Genomic DNA, 16,418 nt, shown 5'->3' with positions numbered 1-16,418 from the left:
AACTAACAAACACATGTAGTCACCTAACACTAACCCACAGCTACTGAGGTGTGTGACGAGTTCAGGACAGTAAAAGCTGTTTTACTGAATGAACCTTTACAGTTTAAGCTGCTTCATGTGTCTGCAGAGGAACCAGGTCATGAATCATTTCAACTCAACCTTTACATAATGAAAATCAATCCAGCTTGAACTGAAAGTCTCACAGTGATGATAACATATCTGCTCTGTGTTTGAGTCCTGACTGTGAAGACAGCTGAGCTCTGAAGGCCTGAAATGATCCTAAAATACTTCACTCTCATCTCAACATCCAAAGATTCTGCTGCAGGAAACAGATCAAGGCAGCAGCATCACAGAGACTCAGACTCTGTCTCAGACTCTGGAGGTTCACATGGGTCCACTTTACTGTGGGAGTCTCTGAAACAAACTGGACCAAACAGGAAGTCAGATTCAGACTGTCCCATGTCAACCAGGAAATGACATCATCACCACCCTTTCTTAGCAGCCAGGAGATGAAGAGGCGACTCAGTCATCATCAGCTGAAACTGAGCTTCAGTCAGTTTCATTTATTCATTAAACTTTATTTTACTTGAAGCTGCAGGAGAAATTAGACTCAAACAAACAGATAAAGTTCAGTCCTGTCGCAGCTGCAGAACTTTTACTCAGTAGATATGAATGTGAATAAATGACGGCCTGTGAGAACAGTGAGGTGACACACATACGTAAAAGTCAGAGAAACACTGAGTGCTGTTCTTCTTCCTTCTTGTTTCAATGATCAAAATGTCTCAGAGAGGAAGTTGAGTTCACTCGGTCACTGCCTGGGACCAGAGAGAGGGAAAACTGACCCCACGAGACACGACTGTACGTTTACTGAAGAGGGACGATGATGACGTCTGTTTTTACTGCAGCGGCTTTAAAGCTGCACACGATATTTTGGTATCAGACGTAACAAACACAAACACAGTGATTGGTCAGAGTGTGACCAATCAGAGAAGGATACGTTGTGAAAGATGAAACAGGAAGTGAATGTGGGCGTCTGTATGATTGTGTCCTAAGGTCTCTGAAAACTGCAGTAGTGTGGACGCCAAGTGTAACCATGGCGACAGGGATGAGTTTTAAAGCTAAAGCTCATTAGCCTCTGTAGAAACAGTGAGACCTCGCTGCTTTTCACAGGTCTCTGTCAGTCACATGACTCCTGTGGTTTTAAAGCTTCTCACCCTGAGAGCAGCGAAGCAGCATGAGTCGACTGTTTCTCCGTTGCTTCACTTTTTAATTCTGCTGCTGCAGATCAAACCTCCGCCCACATCCCCGAGTCCTCCGCCTGACGGAGACGAGTTCCCCACACTGAGTCCTGACGTAGACCCCTCTGGTCCTGGAGGACTGATCCATAATGAAACACTTTATAAAAACTCTGAGCAGTTTGCTGTTTGAAATGTTTCCTGAATCATATCGAGCTCAGTCACTGTAACAGACAGGTGAGCTCGTCCAGGTGAGTCAGGTGTTGACGGTGTGTTGTCTGTGTCCTCTGCAGGAAGTCGAGCCTACGTGCTGCTGTCTCTCAGTCAGCAGGACGGCATCGAGCAGCACATGGACTTTGATAACCGCTACACTCTGCTGGAGCTGTTCGCTGAGACCACGTCATCGGAGGAGCACGGCATCTCCTTTGAAGGCATTCACCTGCCGCAGGTAAACACCTCACCTCTGCTCTGACAACACCTGTATATGAACAGCCCGATGTCAGACGAGGACCTGACGTCCTCCAGGTAAAGACAGGTGTACCACGCTGAGGCTGAGCTCACCTTAAATCTCACCTTTCACCGTTGAACACCTGGACATACCTGCTGTGACGTCACCATTAGTCTGGAGCCAATCAGAGCGCAGTATGAAGCTGTTTAATGTTCTCTGTGTTCAGATTCCTGGGAAGCTGCTGTTCTCTCTGGTGAAGCGTTACCTGTGCGTCACGTCTCTGATGGACAAACTCAACACGGGCGGGGCGGAGTCAAGCTCTGACAGACAGGACGCCAGCCCCTCCCCCGCCTCCACCTCCTCCTCCAGCACCGGCCCACCAGACGGAGCACCTGCGGGTGCAGCGGGAGTTCGACTTCACCATGGCCATGGCCAACCTGATCTCGGAGCTCGTCCGGGTGATGGGCTGGGACCGGAACCGCCAGCCCCCGATGGCTCCACCCACCGCCCCGGAGGAGGCGGGGTCTGTGGGGAGGAGCAGGCGGACGAGGGGTCCCGCCCCGTCCTCAGGTCCATCTTCCAGCCTCGGTTCTGCGCCTCCCCCGTCACTATCACCGCCAGCTCCTCTGTCGCAGCGCCTGTTGCCACGCCACCAAAGAAGAAGACAGGAAATGGATTCAAGACGCGCTCTGACTTCGCCAGCCGCTCGGCCTATGTGGAGTATGTCCAGGACAACCTGAAGAGCGGCATGATGGTCCGCATGCTGGAGGACTACGAGGAGGTGAGCGCCGGGGACGAGGGAGAGTTTCGCTACAGCAACGACGGCTCGCCACCTGTTCAGGTGAGGAAACGCCTACACCACCTGTCGCAGAAAAGCAGCAAAACCAAAGAAAATATTTAGTGGTTTTGTCAGAAAAATGGAAAAATGGATGAATTGTTTATCAGAATAGTTGCTTATTAATTTTCTGTTGATGGAGCTGATGGAGGCTGCAGCTCCTCCTGCTGGTTGGAGGAATATTTAAAAATACTAACTTGTCTCCGACCCCCACCTGTCCTTTAACGTGCTCTGTGTCTGTGTGGCGTTCAGGTGTACTGGAACTCCCTGTCCAGGACTTACTGGGTCCACTGGCACATGGTGGAGATCCTGGGCAGCGGCAGCAGCAGTCAGGCCGAGAAGGAGACGCAGGAGAAAGCCTCGTCTCTCACAGAGACGCTCAAACTCACCGCAGGTAACACTCAACCCCTGACAGTTTACCTGACCGTCCACCTGTCTGCACACCTGTCTGACACAATGTCTTCCTCTTGTCCCTCAGTGAGCCAGACGTTCTTCTCGAAGCCTCCCGGCGGCCTCTACTCTCTGCCCTACCTGTCTGAGGGTCTGCAGATGGAGCCCACGGCTCTGAGCAGAGCCGAGTGGTGGGAGATCCTCTTCTTCATCAAGAAGCTGGAGCCCAAACAGCAGCAGGAGGTCAACGGCGTCCTGCTGCAGAGCCTCGACGACCAGGTAACACACACAGACCAGGAGGCATGCTGGGAAACTCAGGCTCTGAAGTGTTTCCAGTGTTTTTTCTGGATAACAAACCTCAGCCTGAATCTGTGACATTAGAGTTACTCCTCCTTCCCACGCAGCTCTGTGCCTGAACGTCTGTTCATTGCCGTGGAAACCTCCAGATCTCTGATGTGGTTTTCCTCAAATATTTAAAAAACCAGCAGAGTTTGGACAGACAGGAAGTTAGCATCAAAACAAATGAGCTTTCTGATAGCATATTTAGCTAACATTGGTAGCAGGCTAGCTAGGACTGCTGGGCTGCTGACACTGTCAGCATGTGTTGTGCTGACGTGTTACTGGTTGAGCCTGTTTCAGGTGTATATTCAGACAGGTGAATGTTTACAGAGTGAGGTGCAGCTCTATTATTACTGCACATGAATTTTCACTCACATAGGAAACAGGAGAAAATCTGAGGTGTTCACCTGCAGTTCAACAGAGGAAATAAGTCTGTTAGTTTCACCCAGTCTTAATCTGTAAAGGCCTGCTGCTTATTAACTCTGCTTTCTGTTCACACAGCGGATAAAGCAGGTTTCTTTAATCCCCTGCCCTGATGTCAGAAACACTAACAGACGGAAACTTTTTTCTGAATCTCCCTGCAGGACGGCGAGCTGGACGACTCGTCTCTGATCAGCCTCTCCGTCCCCGGAGACGTGGCCAAGAAGCTGCTTCACTACCTGAAGCAGAAGCTGCCATCATCGTGCCTGAGCGACCTGCTCTGCTCCCACGCTTTCTCCAAACACTACCTGAGGAGAGGAGGAGGATGTCTGGAGGACGAAGAGCTGCTGGGTGAGAAACGCCTCCAAACACAACGTCTCTCTGTTCATATCCAACAGCCTCAGTGAGTCTGACTGTGCTGTGTTTTCAGCTGAAAGCTCTCTGGGCTCGTCAGGTTTGGGAGGAGCAGGTGGAGGAGGAGGAGGAGGTGGAGGAGGAGCACAGAGCTGCTCGTCTTCATCGGCAGCCTCGGCCTCCTCTTCCTCAGCGATGGGCTCCGTCTCTAAGAAAGCAAAGAAGGAGATTCCTGCAGATTCAGGCCTCGGCAGCTCAGAGACGGAGAGCGAGCTGCCGACAGAGGACGACAGCAAATACCCCGATGACCTGGAGGATAAGATGAAAGGTGTGTGTGGGGGGACAGGTGTCCAGAGAGGGGAGGAGGGGGGGGGATAAAACTGTGAATGTGACCTGTGTGTGACCTCCTGTGTCCTGACCTCGCTGCAGTGTTTAACAACCCGCGAGTCCAGGGGAAGAAGACGGCGCTGGAGAAGCTGGGGGAGGTGGTGGACATCCTGAGGAAGGGGGGGTCGGGCTCAGACCAGGCCCAGCAGCTGGCCGCTGTCCTCTTCATCACCAGGCTGCTGGAGGAGAAGGGGTCCCAGGAGAAAAACTCCATGAGGAGCGACTCTGCCCAGACCATACGGTAAGGAGAGTGTTCCAGGAAATACACGGAGCCGGACCAGGACAGCAGATAATCTCTGAACCTCTTTCTTCTTCTCCGACAGGGACAAGGTGCTGAAGCTGCTGGTGGAGCTGCTGGGTTCGTCCTCCAAAGACCTGGTGGTCAGCACGCTGAGACTCACCCACCTCCTCATGCTGAAGTACGAGTGGAGGGTCTCCTTCGCCACAGAGGGCGGAGTTAAAGCCATCCTGTCCTGCATGCAGGAGTTCTCCTCCGTCACACACGTTCAGCAGCTGGCGCTCGCGGTGAGAAACCCCCCCCCCCCGAGATTTACTGTGAATATGTACTGAGGCTTTAAGATTAGCCACACAGTAACACAGACACACTAACAGATGGAGGCAGTGGTATTCCAGCAGCTCCTGGTTAAATCCCTGTTTTTCTCTATGGAGTCTGGTGCTGATATATGGCGATCCTGTCCAATCATTTACACTCAAAAAGATGGAAAATAATAAATTGTTTGATCACAGGTTTTAACAGGTCACACATCATCTCTGACCAGTTTGACCTCTGACCTGTGTGTGACCCTCTGTTTCCTCTGTCAGACTCTGAAGGTGATCACTGGAGCCAGTAAACACGACCTCCGCAGCGTCGGCAGCAGTCTTCCTCTCTCTGAGTCCGGCACTCAGATGATGTTGGAGATCTTCGCCAGCATCGGCTCAGCCACGCCCGAGGGCTCCAGAGGCCTGCTGGGAGCCATCCCCGCCGCCATCGACCTCATGCTCAACACTAAAGGGTAACGGACCACTGCTTCAGGTGTTTCTGTCTCTCTCTGTTTCCTGTGTGCTGATTGTCGATGTTGATGGTCTGTGCAGCTGCATGCTGTCGGTGCGTAACGGCCTGCTCGTCATCATCATGCTCATCTCCAACCATAAGAGCCTGGCGGAGCAGCTGGTGGCCTGCGACGTCACCGCCGTCCTCAAGAAGTGTCTGACTCTGTCCCGAGCCGAGACCATGCTCGCCATCATCGCCCTCAACCACATCTCCATGGTCCACAAGTTGGAGAGCAAAGGTGAGACAGGGAGACTGATCTGATCTGAGACCAGTCCTTTCTTCAGGTGTTAACCTGTGAGAGTGTGTGTAAAGCAGATGAGCCTGAGAGTCTGAGCTCAGGGCACAGAAACCCAGAGGTGCAGACAAAAGAAACGCATCAGATTAAAACATCTCTCAGCTTCATAATAAAAGCAGATTTAATGGTAGAGATTAGTTCTGTTGAACCTGTTGTGTTCACTGTGTTGTTGTGCTGTTGTTGTTTGTGTGTCTCCTGCAGAGTGTCGTGAGCAGCTGGACTTTAAAGACACGGAGCTGCAGATGTTGGTGGTGAGTCTGAAGGAGCTGACGGCCACGAAAGAGGTGATCCAGACTCTGGAGCAGCTGCTGTGTGACGACGCCTCACAGCTGGAGGAGGAGCGCAGCCAGGTAACACACACACACACACACACACACACACACACACACCGGTCATTTACCTGCTGATCCAACACCTGTGTTTTTTAACCTCATCATAAAAACTTGCTGCTGTATTTTAATGATCGTGATAATTTAGTGACTTCATTAGTTGACACTAAATTAAAGTTCACACTAACAGATTTTAAAATCTAAACTAATGTAGAAAGACACTCGAGGACAGATCACGTCAGATTGTCACAGTGTGTGACGTCCAACACACCACACACTAACAGATTCACCTCCAACAACTCAGCTCCACATCTGACCACGTCAGAGGAAACAAACATGGAGGACGACCACGTCTCTTGTTTCTGTCCCATGTGATGATCCACAGAGAGCGTGTTCAGCTCTCCTCTGTGCCCCCCCCCAAACAGGATTGCTGATCAGAAATACTGACCATGTTTAATATTTATAATATAATATTTAGTCCAGATGGTCACACAGCTGCGACCCACCGTGTATTTTTACAACATGTCTGTCTCTGTGTTCAGGAAGCAGCAGCTTCTTCTGTTTCTGCAGCGCTGACGTCACTCAGGTTTAATCAACAAACGTCTCCAGCTGCCTGATTATCTGATCTTTTATTGATCCGTCTCTGTGTGTTTCTGATTTATTTGTGCAGGTGACTCACAGTCGTGACACCTACCAGGACCTGGTCCGTCTGATGGAGCAGCACCGAGCCGACCGGGCTGTGCAGCTCTCCATCCTCAGGTACTGACCAACCACAGGCTCATCTCTGTGTGACGTGTTGCTGTGGTGATGAAGCTCGTCTGATTGTGTTTTTTTTCCTGCAGGATCCTGAACAAGTTTCTGGAGAACTACCAGGAGGACGTGCTGCCGTGGCACGAGAGCATCGAGCCCTGCCTGTCCTCCATGACGGCCTTCATCAACGACAGAGAGGTCAGGACTCACAGCTGAAAGCAGAGAAACAAACCTGCTGTTTGACACACATTAACCTGCTGTGATTGGTCCAACAGGTGGTTCAGCTGTTCATCCGCTTCCTGTACCGGCTGGCGTCTCTGAACAAAGACTACGCGGTGGTGATGTGTCGTCTGGGAACCAAAGAGGCTCTGGTGAAAGCTCTGGACAAACACAGCACCAACCTGCTCCTGGTCACTGAGCTCCGAGACCTCATCACGGACTGTGAGAAGTACGCCAGCCTCTACAAGAAGATGACCACCAGCGTCCTCGCAGGGTGTATCCAGGTAAACCACTGAGCCAACAGAGCTCTGCAGGACTGACCCTACAACCAGGAAGTCAGTTAGCACGTTAGCACTTCCTGTTGCTAACGAGTGTCTAAATGAGACTACAGAGGTTGTCGGGGACGTTAACATGAAAACCCATCTACTCACCAGTCCACCTTTACAGCCTCGTTGTGTTTCTACTCACGCTCTTTCAAACTCTCACTAACTTTCTAAGAAGAAAGGCTTTTGTAGAAGAGCTCAGAGCTAAATGAAATGACCAGTTGGAAGCTTAGTGGTGGAGACGTTGACGTCATGTGACCGTGGTGTAGTTGGTTTATAGCCTAACATTAGCGTCTTACTTCAAACATCAGAACAGTGGTGTTCATCTGTGAAGATGATCTGATCAACTAAACCTGAAGGATCAGAAACTTTGAAACACAATGAAAAAATCCCATTGTCTTATTTACCTGATCACGGAAACAGCATCTTTGTTTCGTCCTGTGACGCCTGCAGAGTGTTTGGTCTTTAAACTTGAATATCTGAGACCTGCTTCATGCTTCATGATCAAAAATGGAGAAAATCAATAAACTGTGTAATTAGAAGTAATTATCGTGATCACCTGTTAATCAGGTCACAGGTGATCATTAATGACATTTTTGTGTTTGAAACCATCAGATGGTGCTGGGTCAGATCGAGGAGCATCGCCGCAGCCATCAGCCAATCAACATCCCCTTCTTTGACGTGTTCCTCAGGAATCTCTGCCAAGGTCTGACAGCTGACTGTAAATAAACTACACACATGGAAACATGTTCATTTACTTTTCTGTGAAGCCTGTAGCTCAAAGATCCTGACTGACGTCATTGGTGTTGTGTTCAGGGTCCAGTGTGGAGCTGAAGGAGGATAAGTGCTGGGAGAAGGTGGAGGTTTCGTCCAATCACCATCGAGCAAACAAACTGACCGACAAGAACCCGAAAACATACTGGGAGTCCAACGGCTGCACGGGCTCACACTTCATCAACATCTACATGCACAAAGGAGTTGTCATCAGGTAAAACCCAGGTCACGCTCCTCATACCTGGACACACAACACCGACACCACACCTGGTTAACACTGCAGCAGACTGATCAGCCTCTGTCGTGTTGTTGTGCAGACAACTCGCCATCCTGGTGGCGAGTGAGGACTCGAGCTACATGCCGGCCCGGATCCTGGTTCTGGGAGGAGACGACCCGACCAACATCAACACGGAGCTCAACACAGTGAGTCTGTCACTGATACTGAGCTGCTCAGAGGTCAGAGGTCAAACATCAGAAACAGAAAGGTGTTGCAGTCAGCTGAGGTCTTATTGTCTCTTGTGCAGGTGAACGTGACTCCGTCGGCCAGTCGAGTGGTTCTGCTGGAGAACATGACCAGGTTCTGGTCCATCATCCAGATCAGGGTCAAGAGATGTCAGCAGGTCAGACTCTGAGTCCAGCTCTGGTTCTGTTTGGTGGATCTCCTCCTGTAGGATCCTGACCCCCCTGACCCCCGCCCTCTCCTCTCTCTAACAGGGTGGTATCGACACTCGGGTCCACGGGTTTGAGGTTCTGGGTCCGAAGCCGACGTTCTGGCCGGTGTTCAAGGAGCAGCTGTGCTGTCGGACCTACCTGTTCTACAGCACCAAGGCCCACACCTGGTGTCAGGAGGTGATGGAGGACAAGACGCAGCTGCTGCAGCTCTTCAACAAGTACGAGAAACAAGAGGAAATACTGCAGTAATACTCTGAGTACTACGGCTGCTACTGCAGCTTCATTAGCAGGAATATTACTGTCGGTGCTGTTTGCAGCTCAGAGCAGGTCGATGTCTCAGAAGCAACGTGACTCAAAGATGAACTCATCAGAATTTGGTGGTCAGAGGTCAAAGGTCACTGTGACCTCACAAAACATGCTCTAATAAACTCTGTGTGTGTGTGTGTGTGTGTGTGTGTGCGTGTGCGTGCGCAGACTGAACAGCGCTCTCAGACATGAGCAGATGTTTGCGGATCGTTTCCTGCCGGACGCTGAGGCGGCTGAAGCTCTGGGTCGAACCTGCTGGGAGGCTCTGATCACCCCGATCGTCCACAGCATCACACTGTCAGGTATACACACACACACACACACACACACACACACACACACATTTTCACCATAAATAAATCTCATCATCTGTATCAGTCCTCATAGAGGACAGCAGTTCAAGCCCACACACTCTCTCTGTTTACCCAGAATCCTCGGTGTCCAGCCCTCTGTCCTGGCTGCTCAGTGAGTACCTGGATAACGCCGAGTCGGCCCGCCGCTGTAAGAGCCGGGCGGCCATCTTTAACTCCAGAGTGAGACGTCTCACTCACCTGCTGGTCCATGTGGACACGAGCCGACCGGACGGTGAGGAGCTGAAACCGCCCGTCAAATCCAGTGAGTCTGAGACACCGACACACAACAACAAACACCGACACAAACACAACAGACACACAGACACAAACACAACAAACACCGACACAAACACAACAACAAACACAACAAACACCGACACAAACACAACAGACACCGACACAAACACAACAAACACCGACACAAACACAACAAACACAACAAACACCGACACAAACACAACAGACACCGACACAAACACAACAAACACCGACACAAACAAACACAACAAACACCGACACAAACACAACAGACACCGACACAAACACAACAAACACCGACACAAACACAACAAACACAACAAACACAACAAACACCGACACAAACACAACAGACACCGACACAAACACAACAAACACCGACACAAAGCACAACAAACACCGACACAAACACAACAGACACCGACACAAACACAGGAAACACCAGACAGCACCGTGTCAAACAAACAATTGCTCCAGTTTATTCCTGCTCTCGTCTGTTGAGATGTAGTTTTCAGTTTTCATAATCTGCTGGAATTAAAGTAAAAAAACTAAAATAAGACCAACTTCTTGTCTTTCTCTGTGAGTCAACAGACAGTTGAAAGACTGGAAGCAGGGGAAAACAGTTAGCTTAGCTGTGTCAAAAAGGAAACTCCCACCTCCCAGCTCCTCTAACACACTGATAACATGTTAGAGCTTGTTTGTTTCATCTGTTAAAAAACCAATGTAGAGCTCCAGGCGTCACGTACATCATGTTAGCAGGAAAAGCCTGAGCAGAAATGAACAGCATCAGCATGAGGATTATTTTGTATCAACATCAGCTGGAAAGACAGAAGTTTGCGTCGTGCTGAGGATGAACACTGAGGTTTTTTACTCCTCCATGTTTAAAGAGTTTATTTTGTTTTCAGAAGGTCTCAACAGAAGCAAAGAGCTGAAGAGTAAGTAAGAGCTGAGTTCAGAGGCGGTCTGCTGCATTCTGTTTGTTTACGCTGCTGCTCTGTGACATTTCATGTGTCCAAATGAGGACAGGAAGTTGTTGCGTCGCCTCCTGCTGTTTGACCTCTGAATTGTCAAACAACAGATGATCTGCTAACACTGAAGTTTAAGTTTGGTTTTTGGCTGTGATTCAATCTTTAAAAACTCCTCACAAATATATAGTTTCATTCATAAAAAGTCTCTGATTGCCTAAAACAGTTTTTATCAAACAGGAGGAATTTTGTTGGGGACTATTTTCAGTGGCGGATGAATCCACATTTGGTGCCGTACTTAGAATTTAAACTTTTTTAAATTAAAAATTCTCTGATGATTTGTGACGTAAACATCCAGCAGGGGGCGTCAGTCGACACTTTCTCCTCCTCGTCTGAACCGACTGAAACATTCAGCTTCAAAAAAACAAACCTGAATCATCAGGTCGCGTTTACACTCCATCTTTTTCTTTCAGTTTGGACTGCTCTTATTTTCACTGCAGACTTCCTGTTCCCATTGTAGTCACGACACTGATGTGATTTCTTTTCAGATGGAAAGGAAGGACAGAGCAGAGGCACGGCTTTATCTTTGTGTTTCTGGCTGCTGTTTCATTTCCGTTTCATTTTTCTGGTCAGATTCATCAATGACGATCTTCATCCAGAAAATCAGCCTTTTTCATTTTTTCTTCCAGACGGCAAAGAGGGTAAAAACAAAGACACCGCCGCTGCCTCTTCTTCCTCCTCATCTTCCTCAGCCAAGCCCAAAGTGAAGAGCAGCAGCAGCATCGCAGGCATCGCCCTCTGTTGGCAGGGGGTGGTACAGCGGCAGGTAAGAAGACCATGTTTGTTGGTCTATTGGTGCTACAGGTCAATATCACTGGACCATCGTGAGATTTGGTCCAGATGAGATTTTTGTCCTTTGAGATGTTTTTGGTGAAAAGAATATTAAGGTATATAAATGACCCCGCCCCCTTCAGGTAAAGAAATTCCTGGAGTCGAGCTGCAGTCTGCTGGATTTCGTGGAGCGTTACCGGACTCTGTACCTGCGGCTGAAGAACGCCATGGAGGAGCTGTTTGGACAGCAGACCGCCTTTGTCCTCGCCCTACGACACGGCTTCTCTGCTGCACTGCTGCAGCTCTCCATCCTCAAAGCTATGCATGTAAGTCCTGACAGGGTTAACTCTGGTCTAAGTCTGATTTAAGTCTGATTTAAGTCTGATTTAAGTCTGATTTAAGCCTGGCTTAAGAATGAAGCAGGTTTTTTGGTAGGTTTCCTGTGTATATAACAGGATGTGCACGCACCTACCTTTAAACCAAAGATGAAGTCAAGTTTAAACCAGACTATAAACCCTTCTTCAGACATGTATAAACCAGGTTAGCAGCACTTGAGTATGTGAATTATGGATGATCGTTAACCAGGCTAAAATCAGGTGTGAACACCATAACTCTGGTTTAAACAGACTTACCACAGCTCTCCATCCTCAGAACCATGAACATGACTCCTGTTTAATGCCTCTTAGTCTGGGTTAACTCTGTCTTAACCCGACAGTCAGCCCTCAGGACCGTGCATGTACAGTAAGCCTCCACGACAAGATTAAGCCTGGCTTAAGTCAGGTCTCCCTCCTTGTAGCCTTGCTCATAAATCTGCCAGGATTTTTTAGGTCGGTCTCATGTGTTGCTCTAGACCAACTCTGGTTTAAGCCAGACTTAAAGCTCTGAGTCTTCAGAGACATGCAAATAATTCCGGTTAACTCAGCCTGACCCTGCTTCTTGTTTCTAACCCAGGTTTTTCTCAGGTTAAACTTCGGTTGTAGTTGATGTGTGATGACAGTGTTTTCTCTGTGTGCAGGTGAGCGAGCGTTTCGCTCAGTACATCGATCAGATGATCCAGGCGAGCGGCGCGGCGTCCGGCAGCGTGGAGACTCTGGAGCGACTGCAACAGTTTCTGGAGCCGATGCTCTTCCTGTCGGGCCTCGAGCTCGCCAACACCTTTGAGCACTTTTACAGGTCTGAACGCCATGAAACCGACACAGCTGCAGTTAGAATAACAGACTGCTAACAAATGTTACATGACAGTGGAAGGTATGAACCCCACTGACGTCTCCTCTTTCCTCAGGTACTACCTGGGCGACCGGCTGCTGGCTCAGGGGAATGTGTGGTTGGAGAGCGCTGTGATCGATCATATCGGCAGCTGCTTCCCGAGTCGCTTCCCTCAGCAGATGCTGAAGAACCTGAGCTGAGTCGGCCGAGCTGCAGCAGGAGTTTCACCTGTACAGGTTGCAGCAGCTCGACCGCCGCCTGCAGGAACACGACCAGGTCCGCAAAACCCCACAACACCTTCTCATGGTTATTTCAGACAGGTGTATGATTTTAACTGCCAGTGAAAAGATTCAAAGTGTTGTTTTAGGTGCAGTTTGTCCTTTTCTTGTTGCTGTAGATGATGGAGGAGGAGTGGGCGGAGTCAGAGGAGGAAGCAGACGTCCAGGTTCTGGTTCTGTCTCCACGTTGCTGGGCTGTCTCCTCGCTCTGCTTCCTGGACGAACCAACAAAACATTTTCCAGCTGAACTCTGCTCCTACCTGAACCAGTTCACCCAGTTCTACACTCACAGTCAGTACCAGTTTCCCCAGAACCACTTCAGTCTTACTTCTGTTACAACTTAGGCTAAACTCTAACCAGTCTAATTTGGACTTAATTCACTTCTACAGTGTTTCTGCTTTAAACCAGGTTTAAGTCTTCTTTCTTGTTTAAGTTGTATTTCTGTCTTCTGGTTTGTGTTGGAAGTGTGTACATTCAGCAGTCAGGACCTGCTCATATCAAACCTAATGATCAGTGTGTGTTGTGTTGTGTGTGTTGTGCGTCTCTCAGGTCAGTCCATGTACGGTCTGAGTCACTCGAAGCCTCGGCGGCTGCAGTGGACGTGGCTTGGTCACGCTGAGCTGCAGTTTGGCTGCTGGACGCTGCACTGTGTCCACACTGCAGATGTTCATCCTGCTGCAGTTCAACGACCACGAGGTAACACACACACACACACACACACACACACACACACACACACACACACACAGCAGGCTTCTTTATGTTCCCAGGATGCCTTCACTGACCGTCGGCTCTTTGTGTTTCTCTGCAGGAGGTTGGTGTGGATGCTCTGCTGCAGGTGACTGGTCTGTCAGCTCCTGTCCTGCTGCACGCTCTGATGCCGCTCATCAGCGACAGAGGGCCGCTGATCTGCAGTCAGCCGGACGAGCCGAGTCAGGGTCAGACACACACACACACACACACACACACACACAATCCTTCATCCTCCTCCTCTTCTGACCCTCCGTCTGCTCTCAGGTGTGCTGAGGCTGAACCAGCAGATGGCGTCCAGCAGCCTGGACGGCGTCCCGGTGTCGGTCCAGCTTCTGCCCCGACAGACGTACCTGAACGTGGACGAGGATGCAGCCGGCACTCTGGAGAGGAAGAGGAACTACATCTACTGTCTGATTGTCCACATCATGAAGCAGGAGAAGGAGATGCACATCGACAACCTCGTCTTCAAGGTCAGAGGTCACAGAGAGCGGCTGCCACAACCACACTCACATGGTTCAGTAATGAACAGCTGATTCATACATGGTTAACTCACTCTGCAGCCCTCAAAGCATCATGGGAACTGTAGTTACAGAATTATATGAACAGTTTTTATTCTTTCCTCCAGTGTCAGGCTTAAACCCTCTTATCTCTGTCATAAACCAGTCTGAAGCTTCACCTCTGTTCAGACTCTAAGAACCAGGATGTTGTTCTAACGTCTGTTCTGGTCTCGTCGGTCTCCTCCAGGTTTTGGACTCTTGTCAGAAACAGGAGGCGTCTCGGTCTCCGGGCGCCGGTCGTTTCAGCTGCAGCACCAGCGACGTCCTCTCCTGCATCATGCACGTCATCAGTAAAGGCTGCATCCGCCGCAACGAGGAGAACCCGCACATCGTGGAGTTCCTCCCCGAGGACCCGTCCACGCCACAAAAAGGCCAGGCCCAGTTCTCCTTCAGCCGGACCGAGATCAGGAAGGACGCCGCCGACAGCCAGGCCGACATCAGGTGTGACCTCTGACCTCTGACCTTACACATGTGGTTAAATCTGGCTGTCAGGGGTTATTTAAGTTCGTTTAGAGTTGTTCCTTCATTCGTTCATAAACTCTGCGTCAGAGCAGCAGTCTTCATCTTCTTCATCATCCTCATGTTCTGCTGCTTCATTTTATCTGTTCCCATGTTTTTAAAGGACTCTGTTTCTCCTCATGTTTTAACCCTGTAAACATCAGTTCAGAGATTTTACAGCCTTTCCTCGTCTTTACGTTCTGCTCTCAGTTGTGTGATTAAACCAGTTGTGTGTATTTTCCTGATTATTTCCTTGAACGTTTCCTGGAAAGAAACTTGTGATTTCCAAAGGAATTAAAAGAATGACGTAACCAGAGTGAATTAATTGAAGGTGTACAGTTTAACACTGTCTCTGTTTTCTCTATAATTTTTGCTAAATAACATTTTTCTTTCCAGAAACTTGATTGAAATAATTTGGAAATGACAGACTGAGGTGTGAAGTAAAACTCACCAGAACATTTTAGCTTCTGTTGTCCCAGATGAAAACAGATCTGAGCTCAGTCTGTGTTTCTGCACTCTGTATTTATTCTGTCTGTTTAACCTTTGACCTCTGTGGCTGCTGCTCAGGCTCCAACTCGCTTTGCTTTAAACAATAAAAGAAAATCTCATTAAAACAAAATCCCAGTTAATGAATCTAATCAAACTGCACTGACAGTAATGAAGTGTGATTCCTTAAAACAGCCAAAATGTAAATGTTAAGTTTTCTACAAAGAGAAAATAAAGAAGAAATTTAAACTTTGAACCCTGCTCTCTGCTCTTTGCCTTTGTTTATAATAATTAATAATAATAATTATCATTATTACCCAAGAAATTTGAGTTCAATTTATCTCAAAGACTCAGAAAGCATCAAATTAGATTTTAATACATTTTCTATGACAGAACTTTTTACACAACTAGAAAAAATAAAGTAGTAATTAATGTGTTTTTACTGAATCTTAACTAGTGCACAGCTGTCGGTACTTATCTAGAGTTAAATGTAAATATTAAAACTGAATACAAACATGAAAACATTTAGAGTTTTGTCATTTTCCAATAAAACAAACATGTTGGAGGGTGGGAAGCCAGTGAGGGATCAGGACAAAACTGCTGCTGCACCGACCTGAGACGTCACTTTTATTTTTCTTACTCGTCAATAATCCGTCCGTCCGTCAACATTTAAGCATTAGTTGAGCTCTGATTTATTTTCATTTTAGCTGTAAAAAATATTTTAACTAATAATGAAAATTGGTTTTGAATTTTCAAATTGAATCATTAATGATGCTGGAAAATAAAATTTTAGTTTTTAATAATGGCAGCCACAGACTTCCATACACAGTGGATGGTTTTAATTCAGTGATATCAAACATATAAACATTAGTTGGATTTCTTCTCTGGGCTTCAGTTATTATTTATTTTAAGCACAGAAGAATAAAAACCTTCCTGTTAATATCTTCATGTCAGTGAAGTTTTTCAAAATAAAATGACCAGTTCTCTGGAGCTGCTATTGGTTCTGTTGATCCTGATTCTGTTGATCCTGACTCTGCTGGTTTCTGTTGATCCTGACTCTGCTGGTTTCCTCTGTGTGTTCCAGTCTGGTGGCGGCGCCACGGCGT

At 48.3% G+C, this 16,418-nt stretch overlaps 1 protein-coding gene across 1 annotated transcript in view; it reads left to right on the top strand.

The window, feature by feature from the left end:
* Positions 1-1,284: 1,284 nt before the first annotated feature.
* The window catches only part of LOC108882365 (cullin-9), a gene marked incomplete at both ends in the record, with an annotated part of 16,854 nt that continues 1,720 nt past the window's right edge, over positions 1,285-16,418 (top strand). The window contains 37 exon segments of the mRNA XM_051069630.1: positions 1,285-1,366; positions 1,487-1,683; positions 1,910-2,059; positions 2,061-2,201; positions 2,204-2,524; positions 2,771-2,912; positions 2,997-3,187; positions 3,832-4,018; positions 4,098-4,349; positions 4,451-4,649; positions 4,732-4,933; positions 5,231-5,421; positions 5,501-5,697; positions 5,956-6,104; positions 6,754-6,842; positions 6,926-7,031; positions 7,109-7,336; positions 7,991-8,081; positions 8,192-8,363; positions 8,467-8,572; positions 8,674-8,769; positions 8,864-9,039; positions 9,296-9,429; positions 9,557-9,742; positions 10,644-10,673; positions 11,393-11,529; positions 11,678-11,860; positions 12,550-12,707; positions 12,817-12,937; positions 12,939-13,016; positions 13,138-13,309; positions 13,568-13,662; positions 13,664-13,714; positions 13,830-13,956; positions 14,036-14,241; positions 14,516-14,769; positions 16,397-16,418. The exon segment at positions 16,397-16,418 is cut by the window's right edge and continues 96 nt beyond it. Of these exon segments, the coding sequence (XP_050925587.1) occupies positions 1,285-1,366; positions 1,487-1,683; positions 1,910-2,059; positions 2,061-2,201; positions 2,204-2,524; positions 2,771-2,912; positions 2,997-3,187; positions 3,832-4,018; positions 4,098-4,349; positions 4,451-4,649; positions 4,732-4,933; positions 5,231-5,421; positions 5,501-5,697; positions 5,956-6,104; positions 6,754-6,842; positions 6,926-7,031; positions 7,109-7,336; positions 7,991-8,081; positions 8,192-8,363; positions 8,467-8,572; positions 8,674-8,769; positions 8,864-9,039; positions 9,296-9,429; positions 9,557-9,742; positions 10,644-10,673; positions 11,393-11,529; positions 11,678-11,860; positions 12,550-12,707; positions 12,817-12,937; positions 12,939-13,016; positions 13,138-13,309; positions 13,568-13,662; positions 13,664-13,714; positions 13,830-13,956; positions 14,036-14,241; positions 14,516-14,769; positions 16,397-16,418 (5,619 nt within the window).

The sequence above is a fragment of the Lates calcarifer genome, unplaced genomic scaffold, assembly GCF_001640805.2.
Source record: "Lates calcarifer isolate ASB-BC8 unplaced genomic scaffold, TLL_Latcal_v3 scaffold_6_15, whole genome shotgun sequence".
NCBI classification, from domain to species: Eukaryota; Metazoa; Chordata; class Actinopteri; family Centropomidae; genus Lates; species Lates calcarifer.
The sequence above is the reverse complement of the archived record's forward strand: the minus strand, read 5'-3'. Positions and strand labels throughout refer to the sequence as shown.